The sequence below is a fragment of the Notolepis coatsorum genome (assembly GCF_963971535.1).
Source record: "Notolepis coatsorum genome assembly, chromosome: 20".
Taxonomy (NCBI): Eukaryota; Metazoa; Chordata; class Actinopteri; order Aulopiformes; family Paralepididae; genus Notolepis; species Notolepis coatsorum.
Window position 1 is genome coordinate 39,548,883 of NC_140184.1, and position 25,277 is coordinate 39,574,159.

General features: G+C 43.2%; 1 protein-coding gene across 2 annotated transcripts in view; it reads left to right on the forward strand.

Moving 5' to 3' along the window:
* The window catches only part of ttc17 (tetratricopeptide repeat domain 17), a 113,354-nt gene that overhangs the window by 35,092 nt on the left and 52,985 nt on the right, over positions 1 to 25,277 (forward strand). For both annotated transcript variants that reach the window (XM_084337481.1, XM_084337482.1), the window contains exons 8-14: positions 2,246 to 2,388; positions 4,166 to 4,326; positions 4,529 to 4,641; positions 4,907 to 5,059; positions 9,325 to 9,440; positions 10,008 to 10,164; positions 16,125 to 16,196. In XM_084337481.1, the coding sequence (XP_084193607.1) occupies positions 2,246 to 2,388; positions 4,166 to 4,326; positions 4,529 to 4,641; positions 4,907 to 5,059; positions 9,325 to 9,440; positions 10,008 to 10,164; positions 16,125 to 16,196 (915 nt within the window). The remainder of the gene's footprint in view (positions 1 to 2,245; positions 2,389 to 4,165; positions 4,327 to 4,528; positions 4,642 to 4,906; positions 5,060 to 9,324; positions 9,441 to 10,007; positions 10,165 to 16,124; positions 16,197 to 25,277) is intronic.

Below are 25,277 nucleotides of genomic sequence, written 5' to 3' on the forward strand. Positions count from 1 at the left end.
GTTGTTACATAGTGTTATTGTTCGTTGAGCATCCTGATGGCCTGGGGATAGAAGCTTCTTCTGAGTCTTTCTGTGCTTGCCATGAGACTCCGGTATCGCTTGCCTGACCGCAGCAGTTCAAAGAGGCAGTTGTTTGGGTGGCTGGAGTCTTTGATAATTATCTTAGCCTTACCCATGCACCGCTTGTTGTAAATGTTCTGGAGAGTGGGAAGCCCCCCTCCAATTGTGCGTTCGGCTGAACGGGCCACTCTGTAGTCTGCTACGGTCTTGTGCGGTGCTATTCCCAAACCAGGACATGATATTGCCAGTCAGGATGCTCTCTATTGTGCATGAGTAGAAGTTCTTAAGGATCTTCTGACTGACTTGGAACTTCCTTAGGCGCCTGAGGAAGTAGAGGCATTGCCGTGCCTTCTTCACAACACTGTCAATGTGTGTGGTCCATGTCAAGTCCTCGGATATGTGGACTCCGAGGTACTTGGGAGGTGCTTCAGGAAGCGTGGGGTGACATTTCTTCAGATTCCCTCAACAAATTAACAGCTAGAATGCCAAAGGTCTGCATTGCTGTAATTGCTGCAAAGGGAGCATTCTTTAACGAAAGCAAAGTTTGAAGGACAAAATTATTATTTTAAAATAAAAATCATTATTTCTAACCTCGTCAATGTCTTGACTATATTTTCTATTCATTTTGCAACTCATTTGATAAATAAAAGTGAGTTTTCATGGAAAACACGAAATTGTCTGGGTGACTCCAAACTTTTGAGAGGTAGTGTATATATATATATATTTTTTTGTCACTCTTTCCAAAGGCAAAGAGGCCTATAAGCATAACTAACGCTAATGGCGCGCATATCAGCGAGGCTAACTGCCTAAGAAAACAGGCACAGAGGCACTGAACGAGGATTTCACTTGTCTAATGAACACACTAGACAAATATCAAGATGTATCCATCTGGTGGACCAATTGCATGCTTTCGCAGAGGACAAGAAGCATTCAGTCGACTCCTTCAGACATTAAGCACCCCCCAAAATGAATGAATGAAATATAAATATAAAATGAATATATATATTTTTGTTTTATATAAAAAAAAATTATAGTCTAGTTCATAGCAGCGGCGGCCCTGATTCAGCAGTGGATATAAGGGAAACACTGCTCTTTTAAGATCTATAGATCTGTCAGAGTAGATGTCTGCTGTCAGATATTTACATTATGTACACATCTGAAAAACTGCTATTCTTTCACCCACTACTAACATTAACAATGTAGAAGAACAAACCAATGTATGAAGTACACAGGACGAGCTACACTAAACTTGCTAGTTATGTTAATTTTAAATAACATAACTTTAGCAGTATTAACATGAGATTGTCCGAAGCCGAGGAGTCATCTGGCAATCAAGTTACATCAGAGAAAGAATTTATTCACAATGTGACCAATAAGTACTTGATTATTTCCACCTAACTATGTTTTCATACATTTCTTTATGGCTGCACGTGTATTACATGACATGGCTGTTAAATTATAATCTTATCAGCCACATTGGCTGGCCAAACCATTTGCTAGCAGAAACCCTGGCTAGTACTATTAATCCACCTTTTGTCAGTGGCTAACCCACCTATGTGTACTGTGTACCCCCTCTAATCCCCTCTGTGTGTACCCCCGCTTCTCTCCTCTGTGTACCCCCCGCTTCTCTCCTCTGTGTACCCTCTCTTCCCTCCCTGGTGTACCCTCTCTTCCCTCCCTGGTGTACCCTCTCTTCTCTCCTCTGTGTACCCCCGCTTCTCTCCTCTGTACCCCCGCTTCTCCTCTGTGTACCCTCTCTTCGCCCCCTGTTGTACCCTCTCTTCCCTCCCTGGTGTACCCTCTCTTCCCTCCCTGGTGTACCCTCTCTTCCCTCCCTGGTGTACCCCCTCTTCCCTCCCTGGTGTACACCCTCTTCTCTCCTGTGTGTACCCCCTCTTCTCTCCTGTGTGTACCCCCTCGTCTCTCCTGTGTGTGTAACCTCTTCTCTCCTCTGTGTGTACCCCCTCTTCTCTCCTCTGTGTGTACCCCCTCTTCTCTCCTATGTGTGTACCCCCTCTTCTCTCCTCTGTGTGTACCCCCTCTTCTCTCCTCTGTGTGTACCCCCTCTTCTCTCCTCTGTGTGTACCCCCTCTTCTCCTCTGTGTGTACCCCCTCTTCTCTCCTCTGTGTGTAACCCTCTTCTCTCCTCTGTGTGTAACCCCTCTTCTCTCCCTGGTGGCTCCAGATGCTTGGGGAATACAACCACTCTGTGCTGTGCTATGAGCAGGCGCTGCAGGCACAGCCAGGCTGTGACCAGGAGGCCCTGAGGAGGAAGCATGCAGTCCTCTGTCAGCAGAAGCTGGAGCAGCGCCTAGAAGCCCAGCACAGGTAGGCGCCTCAGCTTCACACACAGTGTTTTACTGCATCAACTCCCTAACACCTCCCTCTTTCCTCCTTCTCCTCTTCCAATTTATGGCCCCTACCCTTTGGAACACCCTCCCCCTTTCTTTGCGTTCACTTGACTCCCTATCCACTTTTAACACTTTGAGTGCCAGCAGGGGGCGCACGATTTAGCGCTTGAGTGCCACCACCCACTTCAATGATGGCGCTCTCATATTTGCGAATGCATAAACTACATCTTAAATTATGTATATAATCTGGCCGTCGCTTATCAATGACTTGTTTGCAGTCAACATTGTCGAAACGGATTGTTTTTTAATCAGTTAATTTCCGTTTTATACCATTTTGAAAAACACTTTTTTGAAACTTTCAGGAAAATATAAAGATTCTGTGATAAACACCCTTTACTGGAATATTCTGGAATACACAAAACACGTTGTAATTTTTCGGCTTATTTATGAATCGTTTTCAAATAAACGCTAGATTATCGATAGTATATGTGTACTTATGCACGCTATAGAAGCGGGCTGAAAAATCGATTATCTCATTTCCTGATCAACACACACATGCACACACACACAGGGCACACGTTGATATCTCTGTGAAAAAAGCTCTGATTATCCTAAGACTGGTAAAATTGATTCCTTACCTCAGATCAGATGTTCTCCAAAAAGATTATTCTAATTCCTAATCGCCATTCCAAATATCGATTGCGTTTATTGATCCAACGCTGGGTACTGGAAATATGTATTCCACGCTGTTCTGGGGCTCGGCAATGAATCCGATCGTCTCGGGTGACTTGTCTGACAAGTAAAATGAGGAAACAGGATTTTTCCCCCCCCCATGCGTTTCATTCAATCCATTCTAAAGGGGTCCAGTACCACAGGGAGAGACGATAGGGGGCGGTATTTTCCCAATGGAGCTCAGAGAGAGTTTGCAGCACTAACGTGAGGCTAGATTGATGAAATATGATTTCAAATTGCTAATAATAAAAAAATACGAGATTTCTCGTCCGTGGTACTCAACGGTCGGCATGAAATAACGAGAATTCTCGTCCGTGGCACTCAAAGTGTTAAGGAACAGTTGAAAACGTTTTTATTCAGACAGGGTTTTAATTAATTTGAATAAATTCCTGGTTGTATACTTTGTTTATTTATTTATAATTGTTGTTTTGTTTTTAGGACGGACATTTATATTGCACTCATATTTAGTTATTTAATTTACTTATGTTATGCCTATGCTTACGTTGTGTCAGAATTGTTTTGTGTAGTGCGTTTATCTCTATGTAACTGTTGCTATGTTTTACTTCTGTGAAGCACTTTGTGATTTTTATCTGTGAAAGGTGCTATACAAATAACGTTTACTTACCGGAATTTTCGGACTATAAGCCGCTCCTGTTCCCCCCATTTTTCGACCCTGCGGCTTATATAACGGTGCGGCTTATATGTGACTCGATGTGACCAAACCCGAAAATGTAAAAATCGAAATATTGCTTTTTTGACTGCATTGAAATGTTATTTATCTGTTCCCTTATTTGCTAAACTTAATACAACTTGTAAATGAGTTAATTCTTGTTATTTGTCCGACAGTATTGTGTCCCAATGCTAATTACATATGGTAATTAAACATTAAAACACCTGCGTCTTATAGTCCAGTGCGGCTTATATATGTACACATCATTCAATTTAGCTGCTGCGGTTTATATTCAGGTGCGCCTTATAGTGCGAAAATTACGGTACTTACTCTTGCTTCTCCACACCGCTAGGTCTCTGCAGCGCACACTGAATGAGCTGAAGGAGTACCAGAGGCAGCATGATCACTACCTGCGCCAGCAGGAGGCGCTAGACAAACACAAACTGCTGCAGGAGGAACAGATTCTACGCAACATCATCCACGAGACCCAGATGGCCAAGGAGGCTCAGCTAGGTAAGGTGCAAATAGGATTTAGAATAGTTTTTTGTTAAAAAAAGAGAGAAATGGTTGAGTTGCCACACATTTACATATTGCAGTCTTGCACTTCTAAACACAATGTACAAGTTAACTGATAATGTCTCACAGCATAGCCACACATTGTTGCACAGACATGGACATCTTGAGACCTGTATGCTGAACAGTAACTGCTCTCCAGGGAACCACCAGATGTGCCGTCTGGGTCAGCAGCAGCACAGCCTCTTCTGTCCCTTTGACCTTCCTGTGCGCTATCACCGCGGAGACCTGTTTGAACATGTCCACTATGTCCAGGTGACTCTCTCAGCCACTGTTGATGTTGATGATGACTGTACAACTCAGTACAGGGTGTGTTAACTTGTACTAAAAGGATAAGAACCTGGGTCTTATATGTTATCCAAGTTTCATTCAATGTTTAGGTTTCATCAAACACTTGAAAGACAAAAGGAAGTCTAAAAGAAACGCCATGCTAGCGTTTCAGGAAGGCTTTGGTTTCTTTGTTCAAACAGGAGCAAACGAATCTTTCTCAGTCTCTCTTATTTTCTCTCTAAATCTCTAGTTTGGGGAGGAGGTTTCTGTGGCGTCTAGCGTGCCTCTGATATCAGATCGCAGCTCCAACCAGACAGCAGCCAGTCCACAGCTTCACCCCTCTGTGTCTGGAGACCAGGACCCTGCCACTGTGCTCTGGGGCCATGACCAGGACCACACACCGGTAAGACCTGGGGGACGGGAGCTCCCGTAGCTCACCGCATATCTCGGAGCTATTTCTGCGTTGGGGAAAACCGCGCTCGTCACGGATCTGGGGGACACGAGTTCGATTCCCGGACCCGCCGTCATTTCTCAGAATGTCTTCCCCTGCTCTACATCCCATTTCAACCTGTTTCTGTCGGTCATGCTTGACCAGAAAAGCGATAAACGCTAAAAAACAAAGTTTAAAAAAAAGACCTGGGGGACCACATACCAGTTGGTTGACTCTGTGTGTGTGTTAGGGCTGAGCCCAAACGTTCGAACATTCGGACCCTCGTTCATTACGTTGGCATTAAATTCTTAATGAATGGGTTCGAACCTCTGCTTATTTTTTTTTTTCAATTTCCGTTTTTTTATTTTTATTTATTTTACACTAAAAATATATATCAGAATATCACAGTACTATGTTGTGTTTACAATCATTTGAAAGTCACGCGCGAACACAGGTCACAACAACACAGTCTAGTCGGGATGAGGAGGGGTCCCCGTCATACATTATCAGGAAATAAATCAATCATGAAAAAAAGAGAGTTGAGTGACTCGCAGGCAACGTGTCCGAATGGACGTTTGGATTAAACAAAGTGTATGCAGTTGTACCGATACCAGTATCGGAAATGCCGCCTGTAACTGAGGGGTTACAAAACCCTGACTGTATTAAAGATTGTGATAGATTAAACCACTACTACATATTATTATTACTTGCCAGACAGTACAGTTAAATATGGCAGACACTCAATAGACGGCACGGTGACAAAGAGATAACGTTTACAGTATTTTATTATGAATGTCAAATATACAACTGAGAATTATTTGGTCGCTCTTTTATGGCGAATGATATTAGAATGTCAGAGTATCAAAGTCAGTGGGAATGAATAATTCCTAGGCTAAGGATACTAGACCGGAACGCTGCATGGTGTGAGATGGCGATATAGGGGGGCAAACGAGGGTATAGCTGGAGACTGGTGATTTCCCCCACGGAGTGGTAAGCTCCAGAGGATTGAAGAATAGACGGATACTCCGGCTGGTCACTGGAGAAAGGGGGTCTCATACGGATCCGGTCCTTGTAATCCAAGTGCTCGATAGCAGGGTAATGGCTCTTAATCCAAAGCCCGACGGCAGTGATGATAGCTAGCTAGCTTCGTCCTCGAAGCTAGCCCGATGCAGATCTTCAGGGTAGTTAAATCCAAACGACAATGGTATTAACGATGCTCTTCTCCACGGTACTACGTTTCCACAATTCACTATAATCCACCAACAATGGTTCTACAATATCAAGGTCGTATCTAAGGAGCTACTAGTTATCCGTAACGATACACCGCGGGTAGGTTCCACTGCTCACATGTCCAATAGTTCTGCTGCTAGGTTCACCTCGTGTTCTGATACTAATTACGTTAAGTCCACACACACTTGCTAAGGTTCACACTAGTTACTAGGTTCACGCTTCACTCTGCTACTAGACGAACTTTACTGCTGCATTAGATTAGGTCGAACTGCTGCTACTTGCGCCTTCCACAATATATACTTAGAGTGCTTTCTAGGGCGCAACCGAATCTCTTGTCCGTAATCAATGCGCTGGCCAAGGGCATGTCTCAACTTGTCCGAACTCGTCTTTGAACTTGTCTGGGGGGCGCGACAGTTGGCGCCGCCAGTGTCAAGGGCGTTGTCCAATGAGGAAAGCGAATAATGCTATGATTCAAACGGAGGCTTAAAGGGATATAGCTTATATATATAAATAATATACAAGTTATATAAATAATAAAACGTAGATTCTCAGTGTTAATCTGGCCCTTCACAACACCGCCGATACTGCCTAAAATGCTGGTATCGGTATCGGCAAATACCCTCTAATTTTGCGCTCCGATACCACGTAATTTATCAACAACACTGCGGTCTGCTGTGAGCATTATAAAACAAACGTGTGTTTAACCGACCGTGAATTAAAGTGTCAATGCTGTTTGTCATTTCAACAGCAGATACTTTCTTAAATGCCATCCTCCCGACAGAGCGGTGTTGACGGGGAGCTCTGATGGGTTCATTTGGTTGTGTTATTAGCATTGAACAGCTAACCGAAAGCTAGCGTTAACTAACGTTAAAGGTTTAGCCATAACGTTACCTTGGCTAAAGTTGGGGCTATTCATAATCCAGCAATAATGGCTGCAGACCTGCAAGCAAAGTACAGCAAGTTGGCAAAGGAGTATTCCAACGTAAATCACATTTTCACCAGTAACGTTAGTCTTTCCATCTCCCGGTAGCTCATGCTAGCTAACCTAGCTCACGTTAGCGTCGTCACTGAACCACCTCGCGTACACAATTAATGACATGTTGCGGACAGCCATATCGGTGACTGTTTAGCTTTTAGTGCCAAATGATAAGAGTCTGAGGCGGAGTCTCAAAAGAGAATGTTGAATATTTATTGTGAAAAAATCACAACAGATCCTCTGCTACTTCAACGGAGCCTTCTGGAAGCAAGTGCAGCAACGAATAATGTCCGTGTGGATCATTGGAGTAGGGTATATCTGCAGTGCTGCAGCCCCATACTCATTGATTAATGATACTAATACAAATCTATACAATCACCTGTTGTTGAATAAATACCATTACTTTCTAGTTATTACTAAAAAACAGTATATATAAAACAGTAGCTGTATAAAAAAATTAAATAAAAAATTATAATTTATATAATTTTATTATTTTTTTATTTTTTTATTTTTTTTAATGTATGCACTGGTATCGGATCAGTATCGGTATCGGTCGATACCCAAAAGCTTAGGTATCGGAATCGGATCGGAAAGGAAAAAATGGTATCGGAACATCTGCAGTGATGCTGATGCTTTCCCAGCGGAACACAAGTAAGTTATGTTATGCACGTTAATTATGCACAGTGCAGCCCTTTAGCTGTAGCTTGCTAACGTTAAGGTAGCAGGAGCCGTCGGCCAACAAAGTTGTTTCAACAAATGTATTCACAAAATGGATTATCATCCAAATGTTATTGAAGCCTCCTGTGACCAGTAAGTAGGTACTACTACTCAACCGCAGCAATGTGCGCTATGTGCCTAAAGTCAAGACTCGATAGTAACGGAATATAGACCAATCTCAGTCACTCTTATTGTCTGAGACCAAATTCGGTCACGCCCCATTTTGCACGACATCCAGGCTTTTTTTTACAGTCTGCGTTTGGGAATTTCATGTCGACAGGTAGATGAAGTGAAATTATACTTATTTTAGAATATATATATATCAAATTTCATGAGTATTCATCTATATTTAGTCATCTAAAGACTATTAGATATGAACCTATGTACCAGTAAAAAGTGGGAATCTCTAGAATGTGTTTTGGGCGACAGTGTTTACGGAAGTGCGGGTAGCCTCTCAGGTTGATGATACACAACACTTTCTGTTGTCAGTAGATGGCAGCATTGGTTTAAAATTAAAAGGTGAAAATGTTATGACTACAACATGAATACAATTCCCAAGACCTTTAGCGCCTAGTGTAGTTCACAGGTCACAGGTCACTGGCCAGGAAAACGCGATCTGAACAGCGTTAAACTATTAATGAGACCTGAGTACAGTGATCGAGAATGGTCACCCAATTATCATAACAAAAGTGCATCATTAGCATTATGTTTGTTGTCTAAACGGGAACATAATGGTACAATTTAAGATTTGAATGTTATCCGCATATAAAGGACAAATAAAACATTGTTAGTTTGTAAGAAACCTCAATGAAAACGGTGCAGGGTAAGTTATATTCGCTATTGTTATGAAAATGTGATCGAATCCTATAAAAATGTGGACGCATTTGGTCACTGTGACGTTACTGAACTAGAAAAAGTATTTTGGAGAATTTCTTTTGCACGATTAAAAACGATGGTTCGATCGTCCGTTCGAAAAAACCCTGGCGAATGTTCGAATCCCAAAAACAGTCTTGGGGACAGCTCTAGTGTGTGTGTTGTGTGTGTGAGAGAAAACCCTTACGATAATCAGCCTTTCCCATTGCCAGCTTGTGTGGACCATGAGGATGGCCTGCTTGACTGAATCTCTAGTCTAATCAATAGAGCGTCACTCTATTGCAAACTATTGAAATGTTCAAATATTCTTTTAATCCATTGAAATGGAGGCGCAAATGGGTTTGAAATGTGAAAGAAGCAAGACAAATAACACAGTGGACAGGACTTTTGGGAAACGTTAGTGTGATGCAGTGAGTATGAAGTATGTATGTTTTCTCTCCAGGACATCCAGAAGAGGCTGTGGCCTCGGAGGGCCGACTGTGCTCACGAGTTCCCCAGTGTCCCTCCTGCCCACCTGCTGCCCACCTTCTACCTCCCACCTGAAACACAGGGCCTCAGGTCAGTGCAGATAGCTGGATGGGAGCATTCGTGTGTCTACCATGCCTTGTCTCTTTGCTATTAACAAAAGATTTCCAGGTTAGTGAGGTTTATAGATATTGACTTAACTGGCCAACATTATTGAAATAGCACAATGTAAATTCTGTTTTTGGGTAGATTTTCCCTGTAATGCCATTTCAGCTATCTAGATAGCTAACCTGCAAAACACTCCAGTTTCTGGTGTTCTCTCTGTCCTCTAGTTTAGTAATTTCTCCCGTTAATCTCCTGTGTATCAAAGCATTTCATTGCAGCCATTACTTGAACTGGTGATTTGCATCGCCAGTACCTGGTAGGAAATATTTCTGGGTAAATAATTGTCTAACTCCAGCAATCATCCGAGGAAATTGACTAGATCCATTATGACAATAGACTGCCTCATGGCAAAAGTCAGTAGTGTAAAAAAAAAACTGTAAATCATCATGATCTCAAGTGTACTAAAAAATTGTGGCATTAAAAGGTCTTAAAAAGTCTTAGATTTAACTTGATGATACCTGTAGACACACTGTGAATGTGTGTTTGTGTCTCCAGCCCTGTTGCAGCTGTCCTCTATGGCAGCAGTGGTCCCTCTCAGACTGTAGCCCTGCCGGACTGTGGTCCCATCCCCCAACTGCCCCTGGCCCTCCTCCCTGACTCACTGGACTGGCCCCTGGAGGACAAGGAGCTGCCTGACCATTTTGCCACACAGGTACATGTGTGTATGCAGGGCTGTACCTTAACTGTTTTTGCACACACTGGTGCTACAGAGGTTGATAGTTTTGTAGCACATGCCAAAATATTGTAGCACGAGTATAAAATGTGTTACATTTGTAACAGTCACAAATGTGCCTATTGTATTTGTGTTGTTATTTAGTTGCAGTGCCATGTTTGGTCACTAAGTGGTGCTCCATTGTTTGTACCTGATAAGCTGCTACAGGCTTAATTTGATTTAACCTGATGCAGTGACTTCTTCACTTCCTGTTCCACCTGACGTCCGACAGCAGCGTCAAGCGTCAACTTGTTATAGTAGTTTCTCTAGTAACGATGTGGTTAATAGTTGTTTTAATATACCGGTAGTTGTGTATATTGAATAATGCCGATGCCGTCTGACCAGGCATCGTATGGCCATAGTCCTTATTGTATATTTTTGTAAATAATAAATGGGTTTGTGCCAAATCCCAGAAGCGACAATGTCTGTTAAGCTATTGTGCTGATGTAACCCAGGTTTCAGATTCATAACTATTTAGTTATAAACATAAATAGTTAATGCTATTGTATAAGAACTTGAACAGTTAATGCTAATTGGTTATATGTATATTCATGTGAGGTTAACAACGTTTTGACCAAATCCTTTGAATTGCCTCACTGCCCCTTTAAGTGATCTCAGAACGCTAGTAGGTGAGCAGTTTGTGCCTTACGCCAGATGAGATCAGAGATTGGCGGAGACTGACGCAGATACAGAATACTAATAGAACTGGCATGAACTAGCACCATGATAATAGTTATCAAACAGTCATAAAAGATTCCCCCAGTTACAAATCCGAAGAGGGTGTTGCTGTTAAAGAACCTACCACTTCCCAAGATTTCCCAGGAGTCCGACGACCGACCACCGCTCATCACGTGTGCGCACGCAGGACGAGGCAGTTTGTCGGACCGACACAAGATGGCGAGCCAACCCTAAGAACCTCAGATATACAGTAGCCCAGGTGTCTGATCTGTCACCCCTGTTACCGCATACAAACTGCCCGGACTGTTGCCTCAACAATCGGGTAGGATTGTGAATTGCCTTTCTCACTCCCAGTGAGGAAGTGGATCAGGGATTAACGAACTAATTCGAAAGGAGCCGTAGTCGACTAGCCAACCTCTTAGTCGAATACAAAAAAAATATTATAATTCTTTATTATTATTTTTTTTTTTTTATTATTCTTTCCAAAAGAAAAGAGGCCTAGAAGCGTGGCTAACGCTAATGGCACGCATACCAGAGGCTAACTGCCTACGAAAACAGGCACAGAGGCACTGAAAGAGGATTTCACCCAGCAGCGTAGTCCTCTAGGTCAGTGGTTCCCAAAGTCGGGGTCGCGACCCAAAGGTGGGCCGCGAGCAGCCACGGATGGGCCGCGAGATGATTTAAAAAAAACAAAAAAATAAAAAAAAAAAAACATTTTTTTTTTTTTTTTTTTTTTTTTTTTTTGTCAGGCCACTGAACTTAGAAGCAGGCCAGGACAGTGTTTCTAGTTGTATTCTAAAATTCTATTCTATTGTATTCTAAAATGTGACTATATGGTTTTATATTAACTTAATAAATAAACAAAAACGAAAAATCTACTTATTTCAACGAACATTTCAAACTAAATAACAGATTATGCACATAAAACGCTGAAAACAACCGAAGCAACAATAGTATTTTAATGAGGCTATTATTATTATCATTATTATTTTGCAACAAGTTAGCCCTCTCATAAATAGCACATATAAATGAAGAACTAACTTAATAGGATTGAAGTGATATTTGGCTTAAAAAATCGGTCGCCTGACAAAAAAAAAAAAAAAAAGACAGACGATGTGCATTGGGCCGCGGCTCTCTGACGCCTTATTTTTTGGGCCCCGGCCTGAAAAGTTTGGGAACCCCTGCTCTAGGTAAGGAGGTGGCTGACGTCTGCGCTGCGGGCGTTCTAGCTTAGGAGAGCCGTTTGTGGAGTGTTCACCGCTGGCCATGGTTAATATCAATATTATATTTAGATATTACACTGATATTCCTCCGGCTTGAAGGACCAATTGTAACTGAGGGTACAATTCCCTGACTGTATTGAGAGTATGGTATCATTAAACCACTACTTAGTTATGTACTTTAATTACTGGCCATACAGTACACGGTATATCTGGTGAACACCCACACAAGAATACGGCTTAACAAAGAAAGTTATATTTAGAAGTATTTATTATTAGAGCAGCAACAATAGGTTACAATATTGAGAATTATGAATTGCGCTTATATGGCGAAGAACACTTAAGTAGGTCAAGAGCGTAAGTCCATGACCATATTAAGATGGGTATAACTGACACCACCTGTAGCATAAGAATTACATAAGGCACACTCGTAGTCGGCTGGAGATACTAAGGGGGTTCCCTCCGGTTGTAAGCCAGCAGGGGAGAGGAATGGTCGGGAGCAAAGTCTGGATCAACAAGGAATAAAGAGACTCCAGATACAGGAGACAGTGCAATAATCCTTTGGTCCGTAGACAAAGCAACAGCTATACTCCGGTATGCAAGACAGCATGGATGAAAGCTAGCCAGCCTCTGTGGGTCCTAGAGGCGGGCTCGATGGTGCTCCTCACAGGGTAGATCCCACACAGCAGTGGGGTAGACGGTTCTCTGCTCCAGCAGCCACAGTACCAAAGCAATATAATCCAGCCGGAAAAGGCTCTGCATTCGCCGGTGTAGGTTCTCCGGTGTACATATCCAACGGTTCTCGTCTAGGACTCCTCGGATGGCGGCACGAGTTTAGGCCGCCTAGCCTGGATAAGTGCACTAGCTCGGTACGACGAACCGGTGGTAATGCTGGTCACTGTAGAACGGTAGCCGCATGATACACTATAAATAATAGACTATTACTTTACAATAGAATAAGTCGAACTCGACGATACAGCGTTAAACTCTGACACTTTAGCTATCTATTCGCACGCGGTTCTCAAGGCTCTATTTAGGGGCAAAAGGGGCCCACTTCACGGCACGTTGTATCGTGGTGAAGGCTTCAACGTTTTGGGTCAACTCACTTTTAGGCTAAGTGCTTCTGTATCCACCTGCGACGTATTTATACGTAAGGTGAATAATCTAGTGCCAACCTCAGTTCTGTCTCGTATTACTGCGCAAACCTGGACATGTTGAGACATGTCTTAGCGGTAGCTTTGAACTTGCCATTGGGGGTATGGCCGTTGGCGCCTAGGGGTCGCTGTCCAATAGGAGAACGAATATTATGGTCTGGCCTGTACCTAGGTAAAGGGATATTCCGTGTATATATACAAAGAATATACAAGGGATATCAGACGATATACAAATATTATACAATATATCTCAAGTAATAAATATATATATTCGGTTTAATCTGACCCTTTGTAACACTTAGACTGGTGGCAGTGATCATACATTGATGGATAGAAGCGTGGCAGGGAATGTGTTAAGAAGTTAAAACAATAAGGCATCTTTGAGTAAACTTTGAGTAGAGATTCAGGATTCAAGAGGTTTATTCATCACATACATACACAAGACATATAGTGAAATGAAGGTGGCCATGCCCGCTTCGATTGTGCAAAGTATCATTAAGTATCTCGAGGCTGGGGCCAGCATGTCCTCTTTTTTGGAAATCAAAATATGGTCACCCTAGCGTAGAGCCTGTATATAGTAATAATAATAACGCATGGCGATATACTAAAAAGCTATTTCAAATTTTTGGCTGGTAAAAAAATCTGCCTGGCTGGTAGTTTTTTTTATCTACCAGCCACCTTGGCTGGTAAGCCAAAAAGTTAATTTTGTTCCCTGGGTGGGAATCACCAGTTTCATCACGATACGACACGATATTGATTCTTTGGACAACGATACGATATTTGCCGATATCACGAAGTCGGCCACGATACGATACGATGCAGGTGTCTGCGATCGATACGAGACGATATCATATGCCCATTTAACACAATCGGTAACATTTAGATCAACTCAAAAAAGGTAGCGAAAATATAATTTGGAAAAAAAATTTAGCTCTTCCAGACATTTAAATGAAAAACAATCTATTGTTTTTAATACAAATAGACCTCCTGTTCACTGTAAAGTGCCACGTTTTGATATATTGAGCTTTAAACTTGAAATAACTACGTTTAATTTTTTGAAACACACAACCTAAAACCCCTCCCTCTCCCAAACCGTTCCTAATTGTTTTTTATGTTGCATGATCATGTATACATTTATTATGTATTATGCTTTAATTGCATATTAATAAAAAAAAATACATATTATACTGTATTGTACGTAGGGATGGGAATTGATACGATTTTATCGATACGATTCCATTATCGATTCTTTTTATCGATTCCTGATACATTTATCATTTAAATAAATAAATTGGAAATGCAACAGAACTAAGCTGGCTAGAATAACAACATGCAACTTGAGATTTTTTTTTTTATTATCTTATTCCCCCTCCTTTTTTCCGATTCTTCTCCCATCCCACTGTTAGTCGTTATGCCAATTCCCAACCGCCTTCCTGGTTGTTGCGCACTTTCCCCTACTGTTGGTCCGAGAGGCCGGAGACTGTCACATGCTTTCCTCGGACGCATGTGCAGCCAGCCGGCAGCCAGCCTGGCCGCGCAGATTCTCACTGGGAGAGTGTAACGTGTGGGAGGCCGCACTACCTCTCACCAGATCCTACCTTCGCTGAGCAGGCGCCCTGACCGAACTGTAGGGGTCGCTGTCCACAACGCCCAGGACCCACCCACGGCTCCCCTCCCCCTAACTCAGCCAAACGAGTTAGTATAGCGATCAGCCCGAGCCAAGGCAATGCTGACTCTCCGGGAGTCGAGACCGCAGCCTCTTGCATTGGTGACGAGCACAATCTCCGCTACGCCACCTGACCGCCCGCAACTTGAGATTTCTGATTGTCATTTATCATTTATTGTTGAGCCCCCATGTCAGAAAAATACAAAAACTGTAAAAGATAAATTAACTATACACTTAAATAAAATAATGTATTTGAGAACTAATTTAATCTATTGAACTGTAGTTGCATTCAACAGGTCGTTATTGCAAAAGAGAATTTGTTAGCAATAACCTACCTGTATAAATAAAGGCCAGCTCAGTGTTCTCTCTCTGTCTCTCTGCAATGAGCATGGCTATTTAGCTAGTTAGCGGCTAACGTTAATTTACCATGTAAATGAATGACTAGGATGCAAAGCACTTTCAGTTTTCACTGCACACACAAAACGGTCGCAATATCAAGCCCTTTAGGTTTTCCTAGTCAAGGAATCAAATAGTCTGCTATGGCTGCATGCGTGACGCTAACGTTATTGTTTTTAAATGCGCAACTGTCGGAAAAACATGGCATCGATAAGAGGAATCGATAGTCACACAGGCATGCGATTCCAGGAATCTGACAATTAGGAACCGGTTCCCAATTGATTCCGATTCTCGATTCCCATCCCTAATTGTACGTTATATCATGTTACATTATATAATCATATAATTAATTTGTATATTATATTAAACTATATTTACACTATATACTATTATATTATGGTACTATATTATATTGTATATATCATGTACTATATATCTCATATCACATTATATATGTTGTATACACTATTATGTACTATATACTATTATATATACTATTATATACTGCAGGTATACTATACTGTAATGTGTACTGTAATGTGTACTATATGTATGAGTATCGATATGAACCGAATGCCTATCGCACGGGTGCTAGTGCAGTAAATTCATTCATCGCACAGACCATTTTTCATAGCACATGCAACATATATGTCGCACTGTACAGCCCTGGTGTATGAGAGATGGTGCACAATGGGCATGTCCGTACTTCAGTGAGGGAGAGATGAACAATACCAGTCAAATGTGAAGAATCTTGAACATGGTTTGTCTGTGTTTGTTTGTTTCCAGGTGCTGCAATCTCGTAGTGCAGGCTGGACCTTGGAGCAGATGGGCTCCAGTATAGCTCAAGCTATGAAACAAGTAAGAGAGCAGCTCACATTTTTCTCCCATCACTCCTACCATTGAAATATGGACACCATGATACGTGTTCCATAATCTCACTGGGCCTGGGATGAAGTCAGACCTTGGTCATATAGTATAGTGTTTCATATCATGCACACACACACACACACACACACAGAAAGGGAGAATGGCTTATATCAGACTTAATGATTTTAGAATTTTTCAGCTAATGAAGTTAAATGTTTATTATCATCAACTATCTAGTTCGTTTTTATAGTGTAACGTTTTGCTACTTAAAATCATTGAAGAGAGAGAGACCTCCCCCTTTCCTCACTAATGGAACTCTGTTTTCTCTATGCCTCTGAGCAGGGTTATCTTAGGTAGCGTAAGCAGCTAACGTTAATTTAGGTATTTAACGCGATGTGGGCATAAAGGAATGGCGAGGATGCAAAGCATGTTAGATGCATTTGAGCTGTGTGGGGGGGAAAAGCAGGGGCTTATTTCTGGTTGCAAAATGCGACCAAATAGGCACACTCTGGAGCCCTGCTGTAACGTCTACACACACAGGCGTTTCACATGCTGTTGTTGTTGGGCGTATAGCCATCCCGCTAACCTGACTCTGTCAGATGGTTTGTTTTCACATCTCACGTGATGATCTTGCGCGAATCCAGCTGCCGGAGCTGCGCTTGGGCATAATGCGACTTGCCACGGGATTTCGATATGAACCGCTTTCTTTTACGTTGCATCGATCCTATTGGATCATTGATAATTAGATCGATGTATCGATCTGGATTGATGTATCGTCCCACCCCTACCATTTTATATCATACTGTATACCGTTTCATATCATACAGTATACAGTTTTATATCATACACTATACCGTTTCATATCATACAGGGCTATTTGCTGCAACTTAAAAACATTATTTCAATAAAATTGCGAACAAAAGTTCCAATTTTTTTTTTATTTAACCTCTTTAGCCCGAGCGGTCCATCGGCGGACCGCAAATGACATCACATCATAAATCAATCTCTCTAGACTGTATGACATTAAGTAGTTTTCCCAAATGTATCCAGCAGTCATAGTGTATATTTTCAGCAATACGTTTGTTTACCAATAGGTTAAAGTGTTATTAGTGAGATTTTAGTTTATGGAATGTCTTTATTATTTAGCGAATATCCGCCATTTTGAATTAGCAAAATGCCGCCAGTTGTCATATGAGCAGAGGGCATCCAGAGCTCTCAATGAGCGTTGACATTTCGAAAAACTACAGTACCCAGCCGATTCTAGCTTCCTGCAAGCAAATTACTTGTGTATGATTTTTAGATAAGATAAGATATTCCTTTATTGATCCCCTTGGGGAAATTCAGGGAAGATGTGGGCAGGACATGCGACAAATGCACTATGCGGTGCGCCACAAAGGCCATTTTTGTTAATTTCTCTGGATTCTCTACCACAAAACTGAATGTTATTGGCATAGATTGGATCGCAGTTAGTGTGTCTACCTTCTGTGAACATTTAGCAACAATCCGCGTTGGAAATAGATTCAAATTGGCGGAGCCATATCCATTATTAGAATGGAACTGTACATACAGTAGATTTCATTCACGGTTCTTCAGTGCACGCCTGGAGATACTAAATCCAAATTGAACTCTGCCATTTGAAATAGGAGATTTGGCCCGATCCATAGATGTGCGAGTTGTTTTTTAGTTTTTATTTTTATTTTTTTTAAACAACAGATGTATGTTTATATTGCAGCAATTCTTTGTCGTTGCCACCATCTTTAGTGTTACAGCCCCTCAATCTCCAGTCTGGTGTGCTTTTTGTGAATCTATGAATTGTGTGCTGGACTGGTGTTTTTCTCTGGTCTGCATCCCCTTAACAATTGTGTGTATGGGCTAGCCCATTCTGCAGTGTGTTAGTGGAGTTTTCGTTAATTTATTCATTTACCCCTTCATGGGTGCACACCACAGTGGAGGTTGCTGCATTCCTACTAGTGAGGCAGTGCTTCACTAGTAGTAGTCTTTTGTCTGCAGCCACCACTGGTGCTCCGTGCTTGTGAAGCAGGTGGCATCAGTCCTTTGCCTCTGACATGGTGTCCCGCCCGGCCGACGCCATGAGGCGAGTCGGCCCGGCAGGTGGCTGGTGGGCTGTTAAAGCCTATACCGCCCAGGGTTTCCGTTAGAAAAAATTGTTGCCGGTCTCCGTGACCTGCAAGATTTCAACTACCGGACAAATGAGATTAATTCCGGTCATAGTTTATTAAGCTTTAAAACAATTGATAGGCAGGCTATATAAAGAATGTCATCCTCAAGGCATGTAGATTTATAATATTATTACTTAAAACTAGGCTACTTTTGCGTATACAGTCATTAATATATTCCAAATAAAATAAGTCCCTCGATACTCCGTCTCCGTGCTGCTGCTGACTTGAAATAAAATAGACCGCGTATGTGGCAGTCGGTCCGACAATAAACAGCAGTCTGTTATAATCACATTTTTATGAGCTAACGAATTCCGTTATATTGGACATTTGTATTAATTATATCAAGCGAAGAACTGAGAAAGCAGAGAGACGGCAACATTATTGTGGTTTGCGTGACTACTCTCTCCACCTCAATGTCACGCGGTCGAAAAGGGCGCTTGTCTATTGGACAGTGGAAATGTGTGTGTGGCTGCGATCCTGTGTGTGCGCGCGCGCGTGTGTGTGTGTCTGTGTGTGTACTGCGGAGCCCAGATCAGCGGAGCCGAGTTTTGACATGGCATTGATCCATTGTTCTATTGAAGCACATTACCAGTACACCATCCTCTCGCTAAACAACTTGTAGACCACAGTGTTTTTATGAGTGCCCACAAGTAGCCGTTTTAATAATATAATAAGCCGCGCGCCTCGGTAATAATAATAAGCCGCGTTTTTTCTTCCTTCTTCCCAAGATGCACAGACATAGATAGATAGAGAGATAGATAGATAGATAGATAGATAGATAGATAGATAGATAGAGAGATTAGATGCAGTGTGCTTGTTTTGCAGTGAGTGCTGCGAGCAGTGGTAATAATAATCACTTCCTATATTTGGTTCGCGTTTGGTCCGATGAAGCGAACCGAGACCTACGTTTTTAAAGCTCTCGCTGACAACGTCGTTGTCATTATTAGAAGCAACGAGGAAACAAATGTAATGATCGTTTCGTTCATCGCATAGGCTATTTAATTTTAGCCTATTTTAATACAATTCAAATAATCAAATTGTGCTTAGACTCAGGGAATTATTTTCACCGGACATTAAGACCGGAGAAATTAAATATGTCGGACTTCAAGAGATTTTGCCGGACAAATACCGGTAATTACCGGCTAACGGAAACGCTGATACCGCCGCGGTATAGAATTAGTAGCGACTAGCGACATTGTTTGAATTGCTGTTTTTTCTGTCAAAAATGGTGTCGGGTGGTGGGGCCTTAGGGCCAGCCGACGTTGAAACATCGCGCAAGGTTTTGAGGTTATTAGCTTTTGACCTAGCCGCAAGCTATAACCGCAGGGAGGGCTAGGATGCTGTCAACGCTTGTTTACAGACATCTTTGGTTGGATCAGTCTCCCCTTGAGGAGGAGAGCAGTTTTTTCCCTCCTCAGGGCTCCCCTCTCCGCAGAGGGACTTTGGTCTTTCCGCAGAAGCGCGGTCGGTATTTGACCTAGGTCCCACACCGCGCAGCCAGAGGTGAGGGCGTGGCCTCGCCAGTGGCTGTGGCGAGGCCCCCAACCAGCGGCCATGTTTCCCCCGCCTGAGGTACCCTGGACACAAAGACAACAGGTGATCACAAGGCCGACAGCCTTGGCGGCCGAGGGATCGGCTACATTAGATGAGCACGCCCTAAAAAACCGTTGCCGTCTAGCTGTGTCTAGCTCGCTCTCCGGTCACTCCCCCCCCCCCTCCCCAACACCAGCGGGATACGGGCTCTGATTTGCTCCCTTTGGCTGCGGGCCGCGTGCCTTCAGTGAAGCACGAGCGGCCCCACGTTTCGCTTCTCATGGGGACAGGGGCTGACACCCAGTTGCTGGCTAGGCCTGGGTCTGTCCGTGAGAATGCTGTGCTGTAGGGCTGTAACGATTAGTCGACATAATCGACGATGTCGATTATAAAAATTGTTGAGAAATTGTTGCGCCGATTAGTAATTTTTTTATTTATTTTTTGCACTACCTATCTTTGTGAGAGTGGCTTCTCAGGGTTCCAGACAACATCATAACATGATGATCCCATAGCAAATTTTGGACATTGAAAACATTGTTCCCCTGCAGGAGATGATGATCAGACTAGACACACAATACATTACACACGCACTCCTCTCACTCACACACAGCGATCAGAGTAAGACACACACATACACACTCCTCTCACTCACACACAGCGATCAGAGTAAGACACACACACATACACACTCCTCTCACTCACACACAGCGATCAGAGTAAGACACACACACATTCACACTCCTCTCTCTCACACACAGCGATCAGAGTAAGACACACACACATTCACACTCCTCTCACTCACACACAGCAATCAGAGTAAGACACACACACATACACAAATTACACAGTACACACCTCTCACTCACACAGCGATCAGAGTAAGACACACACACATACACACACGGACTCCTCTCACACACAGCAAACAAAAGACCTAGAAGTCTGTCTGATCTGACTCATCCCCCTCTCCCCTTACAGCTGTTCCACGTCACCCTCCTGGTCCTGGACCAAGTTACAGCCCCATCAGCCGCGGTGCTGGGGGCAGATGCTGATAGTTATTTCTTTTTTATTATTATTTTTTTAAGTTATTTAAAGTACACTTCCACTTTATTTTGTATATTTAATTTATTTATCTTGTTATGAGTGATTGCTGTATTGTTCTTCAAATACATTTTCATTTAAAGTGGCTTAAGATCCAAATTCAAATGTTTCATGAGTCATTATTTTAATTTGCTATGGGATCATCATGTTATGATGTTGTTGTTTGGTCCTGACAAGAGTCTCAAAGTCTGGGGTGATGGTAGACAAGCAACTCTGAGGTCATGCTCAATGTCCAATCTGTTCCTCTGCTCTGTCTTCAGCTGGACCAGAGCTGAGAAGCCACTTTCACAAAGATAGGTACCGGTAGTTAAAAAAAAAAAAAAAAAAAAAAAAAAAAAATTGTTTTGTTTTTTTGTTTGTTTACATAATTGGTTTTCGATTAGTCGATTAATCGAAAAAATAATCGACAGATTAGTCGACTACCAAATTAGTCATTAGTTGCAGCCCTACTGTGCTGTCACGCGGCTCCCACGCCACACGTGTGTTTGGTGAGCCTGGTGTTGTCTGTCAACGACGAAGGTTGTCAGCGGGGGAACTCGAGGCCCAGGGGGTCGCAGCGCGAGTTCCCCCAGCCCCGCCCTCGCCAGGCCGGGTATCACGTTAGTGCCTCCCACGGCCGGAAGACCGGCGAAGCTCAGTCAGGCGCGTGTGATTTGGGTGGTAGTAATATCACTGCAGGGCTACGGTGTGTAGGAACCCACCCTATCGGGCAGTGTGGGGACCTCACGCCTTGCATGTCCAGCTGTAGAACAGTTCCTCAGCAATCCATGCCGGGGAGGTGTTCAGTGGGGGAGCTTTTGTCACCCAGTGTGATGTCAGCTTCCCCCGTATCAAACCGGCCCTTTCTGTCGGGGTCCCCCCTTGGGTGCAATTGCCTCGTGTCAGGGTGCGATATCCCAGTTCCACGAGACGCCCTGCTCGCACGGTTGGTGAGTCCAGGGTTGGCAACGCACAGTGGGTGGGACCGGGCCGCCTATCTACGGTTCCTGGCGGACCAGCGCCAAGTGGCGGCGGGTGCGCTTGGGATTATCATCACATATGGCTACAGCAGTGCCATATGTCGAGGTGGATGGAGAGAACGCTGAGGCAGGGACTTGTGTTGCAGTTTGCACAACCCCACCCTCCGTTTTCAGGTTTGGTACAGACCCTATTGTCAGGGTCAACAGCAGTGACAGCTCTGGCCGACGAGATCCAATCTCTGTTGGCGAAGCAAGCCATCGTCGTGGTCCCAAAGGAGGACGCGATGCGTGGCGTTTCCTCCCGGTATTCTCTGGTGCCCGAAAAATTGGGGGGGGGGGGGGGGGGTCAGACCCATACTGGACCTGTCCCATGGAAGGTTCAGAATGTTGACCGTCTCCCGCCTGTTAGACGCTGTCAGGTGGGGGACTGGTTCACCTCCATAGACCTGTAGGATGCGTGTTCGCATCCCGATCTTCCATCCTAGGGCTTACCTACACTTTCTTTGCAGGGTTTAGCATACGGGTACCAGAGGCTGCCGTTCGGCTACTATTTGGATCCCGCATCTTCACCAAGTGCGTGGAGACCGAGCTGGGGCCTCTGCGTCGTCGGGGGTTACGAATTGTATTCTGCCCTGGATGACGTTCTGGTCCTTTGGCCGGTCAGGGTAGATCGCCAGCTATCATAGAGTGTTTATAAAAAAAAATAAAGATTGTTTAGAAAATGTTCAGGTTTATTTCTTAACACTTTGATTGCCAGGCAGCAGGGGGCACTGGGCCTTCAGTGCCAGCGTTCTATTCAATGGAGAGAATGGCATGTTTGCAGTGCTAAAAACTATATTTTATATTATAGCTATGGATCTAATAACGCCGTCAATTGTCAGTGGGTTTCTTCCGGTCAACGTGCAAAAAACGGATAATTTTTTCATCTATACATTTCCGTTTTATACCGTGGTGAATATGAGTATATTGGTAGTGTTCCTCTGTAATTCCAGGGAACTCCGTCAAAACAGCCCTTTAGTCAAATCCACTTAGCACGTTGCCATTTTTCCGCCTGATTATTTAATCATCCTGAAATCAACGCTAGATTATTGGCATTATGTCTCCTCGTGCACGCATGAAATGGGGCTTGGAGCGGGGCCGTCTGCGATCCCAGACACACTCAGAATAGCCTGCACAGGCTGCCCCGATGAATTATGAATGGCAATAGCGAATAAAAGGAAAACTGAAACAGAAACGTAGTACGTTTCTGTGATGTGTCCGGCACTCAAGCGTTGGGCCACAGACACGTAGATCTCCGTTTTCGGCAACCAAAGGGTTAAGGCGCAATCACATCCCTGAACATAATACCTATTATATACAGTAGTAGCCCCCGACCCCCTCCCTGGGGAAGCACTTAAGTTAAGTACCCTTCCTTTGTTTACGTTTTGACCCAGCCACCAACTCCCGAAAATTAACACCTGAGTGCTAGTTCTAAAGTGACAGAGGAGTGGCAGAAGGGACTTTAATCTGAAGGGCTTCATCTGTAGCAGAATTCACGTAGCGCCCTATAACTCAGCTTTTCAGTAATTATCCCGGATCACTCCTAAACTATACAATATTCCCCACGAGATATACATGAAAATGTTTCTCTTTTTTGCATGTTCGACGGAAGAAAGTGACTGTCAAATGACCATAGTATTGTCTCCATAGCTATAATATAGAATATAGATATAGCTCTCCAAACATAGTGACGCACAGTGAAAGTAGGCTATGGAAACCTGGCGCGTTAGCTACAAGGATAAAGGTAATGGCTGGCGCTGAAATTGTTAAGAGGTTAATATGGACTGTATTGATCTATTTGTGATGTGAAATAAATCTCGGCCCGATCGGGCTTAACACTTTCCGTGCCGGAGCTCGATGCCCCGGAACCTCCTTGAATGCCGCGACTAGGGATGCACCGAATGGGAAATTCTTGGCCGAAACCGATACCGAAAATAGAAAACGGTTGGCCGAAAACCGAAAGGCCGAAAATGATTCATAGAATAGATTTTTTTTACCAATGTTGTGGAACATTATGATTATGGAAAAATATATGATTATGGCGAAACTTAACTTAAATAATAAATAATCACTATTATGGGTCCATAAAACATTTATTCAGCACTTCTGAATGCATATAGTACATTAATTCCATCTTTTCTCTGGCTGCCGCAGCGGACATCTGTGCTCTACTGAGCGCACCTTTCTAGTCCCCAGATGAATGTGCTCTCTTGACTTTGGCACAGTAGACGCGCGACAGACAGACAGCATCAATGTGAGAAACACAATCCCCCCCCCCCTCTCGCTCTGAATAATATGCATATTAGATCACTCGGTGATTAACCGCGACGGGCATATAGTAAATAAGGATATAAAACCATGTTAAAGACGTATTTATTGGACGCGTTGCGCGCAGAGTTTACATAGAAACAGCGCGACTCCCGACAGCGCGACATCATCACAACAACACGCGTTAGGTTACAGGTTGTTTCTGTTTCGGTGATATATTTTCGGTGAAAAAACTCTTTCGGCCGAAAACTTTCGGTGGCCGAAATTTCGGTGCATCCTTAGCCGCGACCCACTTCAATGTTAGCATTAAAAACGCCTAATCTATGTTTTAAATTATGGCTATGTGTCTAATCTGCCCGTCGCTTATCAATGACTCGTTTTCCAGTCAACATTGTCGAAGCGGATTGTTTTTTTATCGGCTCATTTTCGTTTTATAGCATTTTGAAAAGCCCTCGTTTTCAATGAAAATATAAAGATTCCATGATAAAAGACATTTACTGGAATATTCTAGAATACACAAACGTTGTCATTTTTCGGCCTATATATGAATCGTTTTCAAATAAACGCTAGATTATCGATAGTATGTGTACGTATGCACGCTATAGAGGCGATCTGAAAAATCGATTCTCTTATTTCCTCACCAGCGATCACGCACAAACAGACGCATCACACATAGGGCAAACGCTGAGATCTCAGCGAATACAACTCTGATTATCCCAAGACTGGTAAAATAGATTCCTTACCTCAGATCAGATGTTCTCCAAAAAGATCATTCCAATTCCTGATCGCCATTCCAAATATCGATCACGCTTATTGATTGAGTATTGGCTGCTGTAAATATATATTCCAGGCTGATTCCCGTCCCGCGATGACTTCCATGTTGATCAGACTGCTCGCCAGCACAAGGAACCAGCTGGCTCCGCCCCTACATATATATCTACAGATCCCAGGTCAGTCTAAGCGACTGACCTGCAGTTACACAGGGATAGACG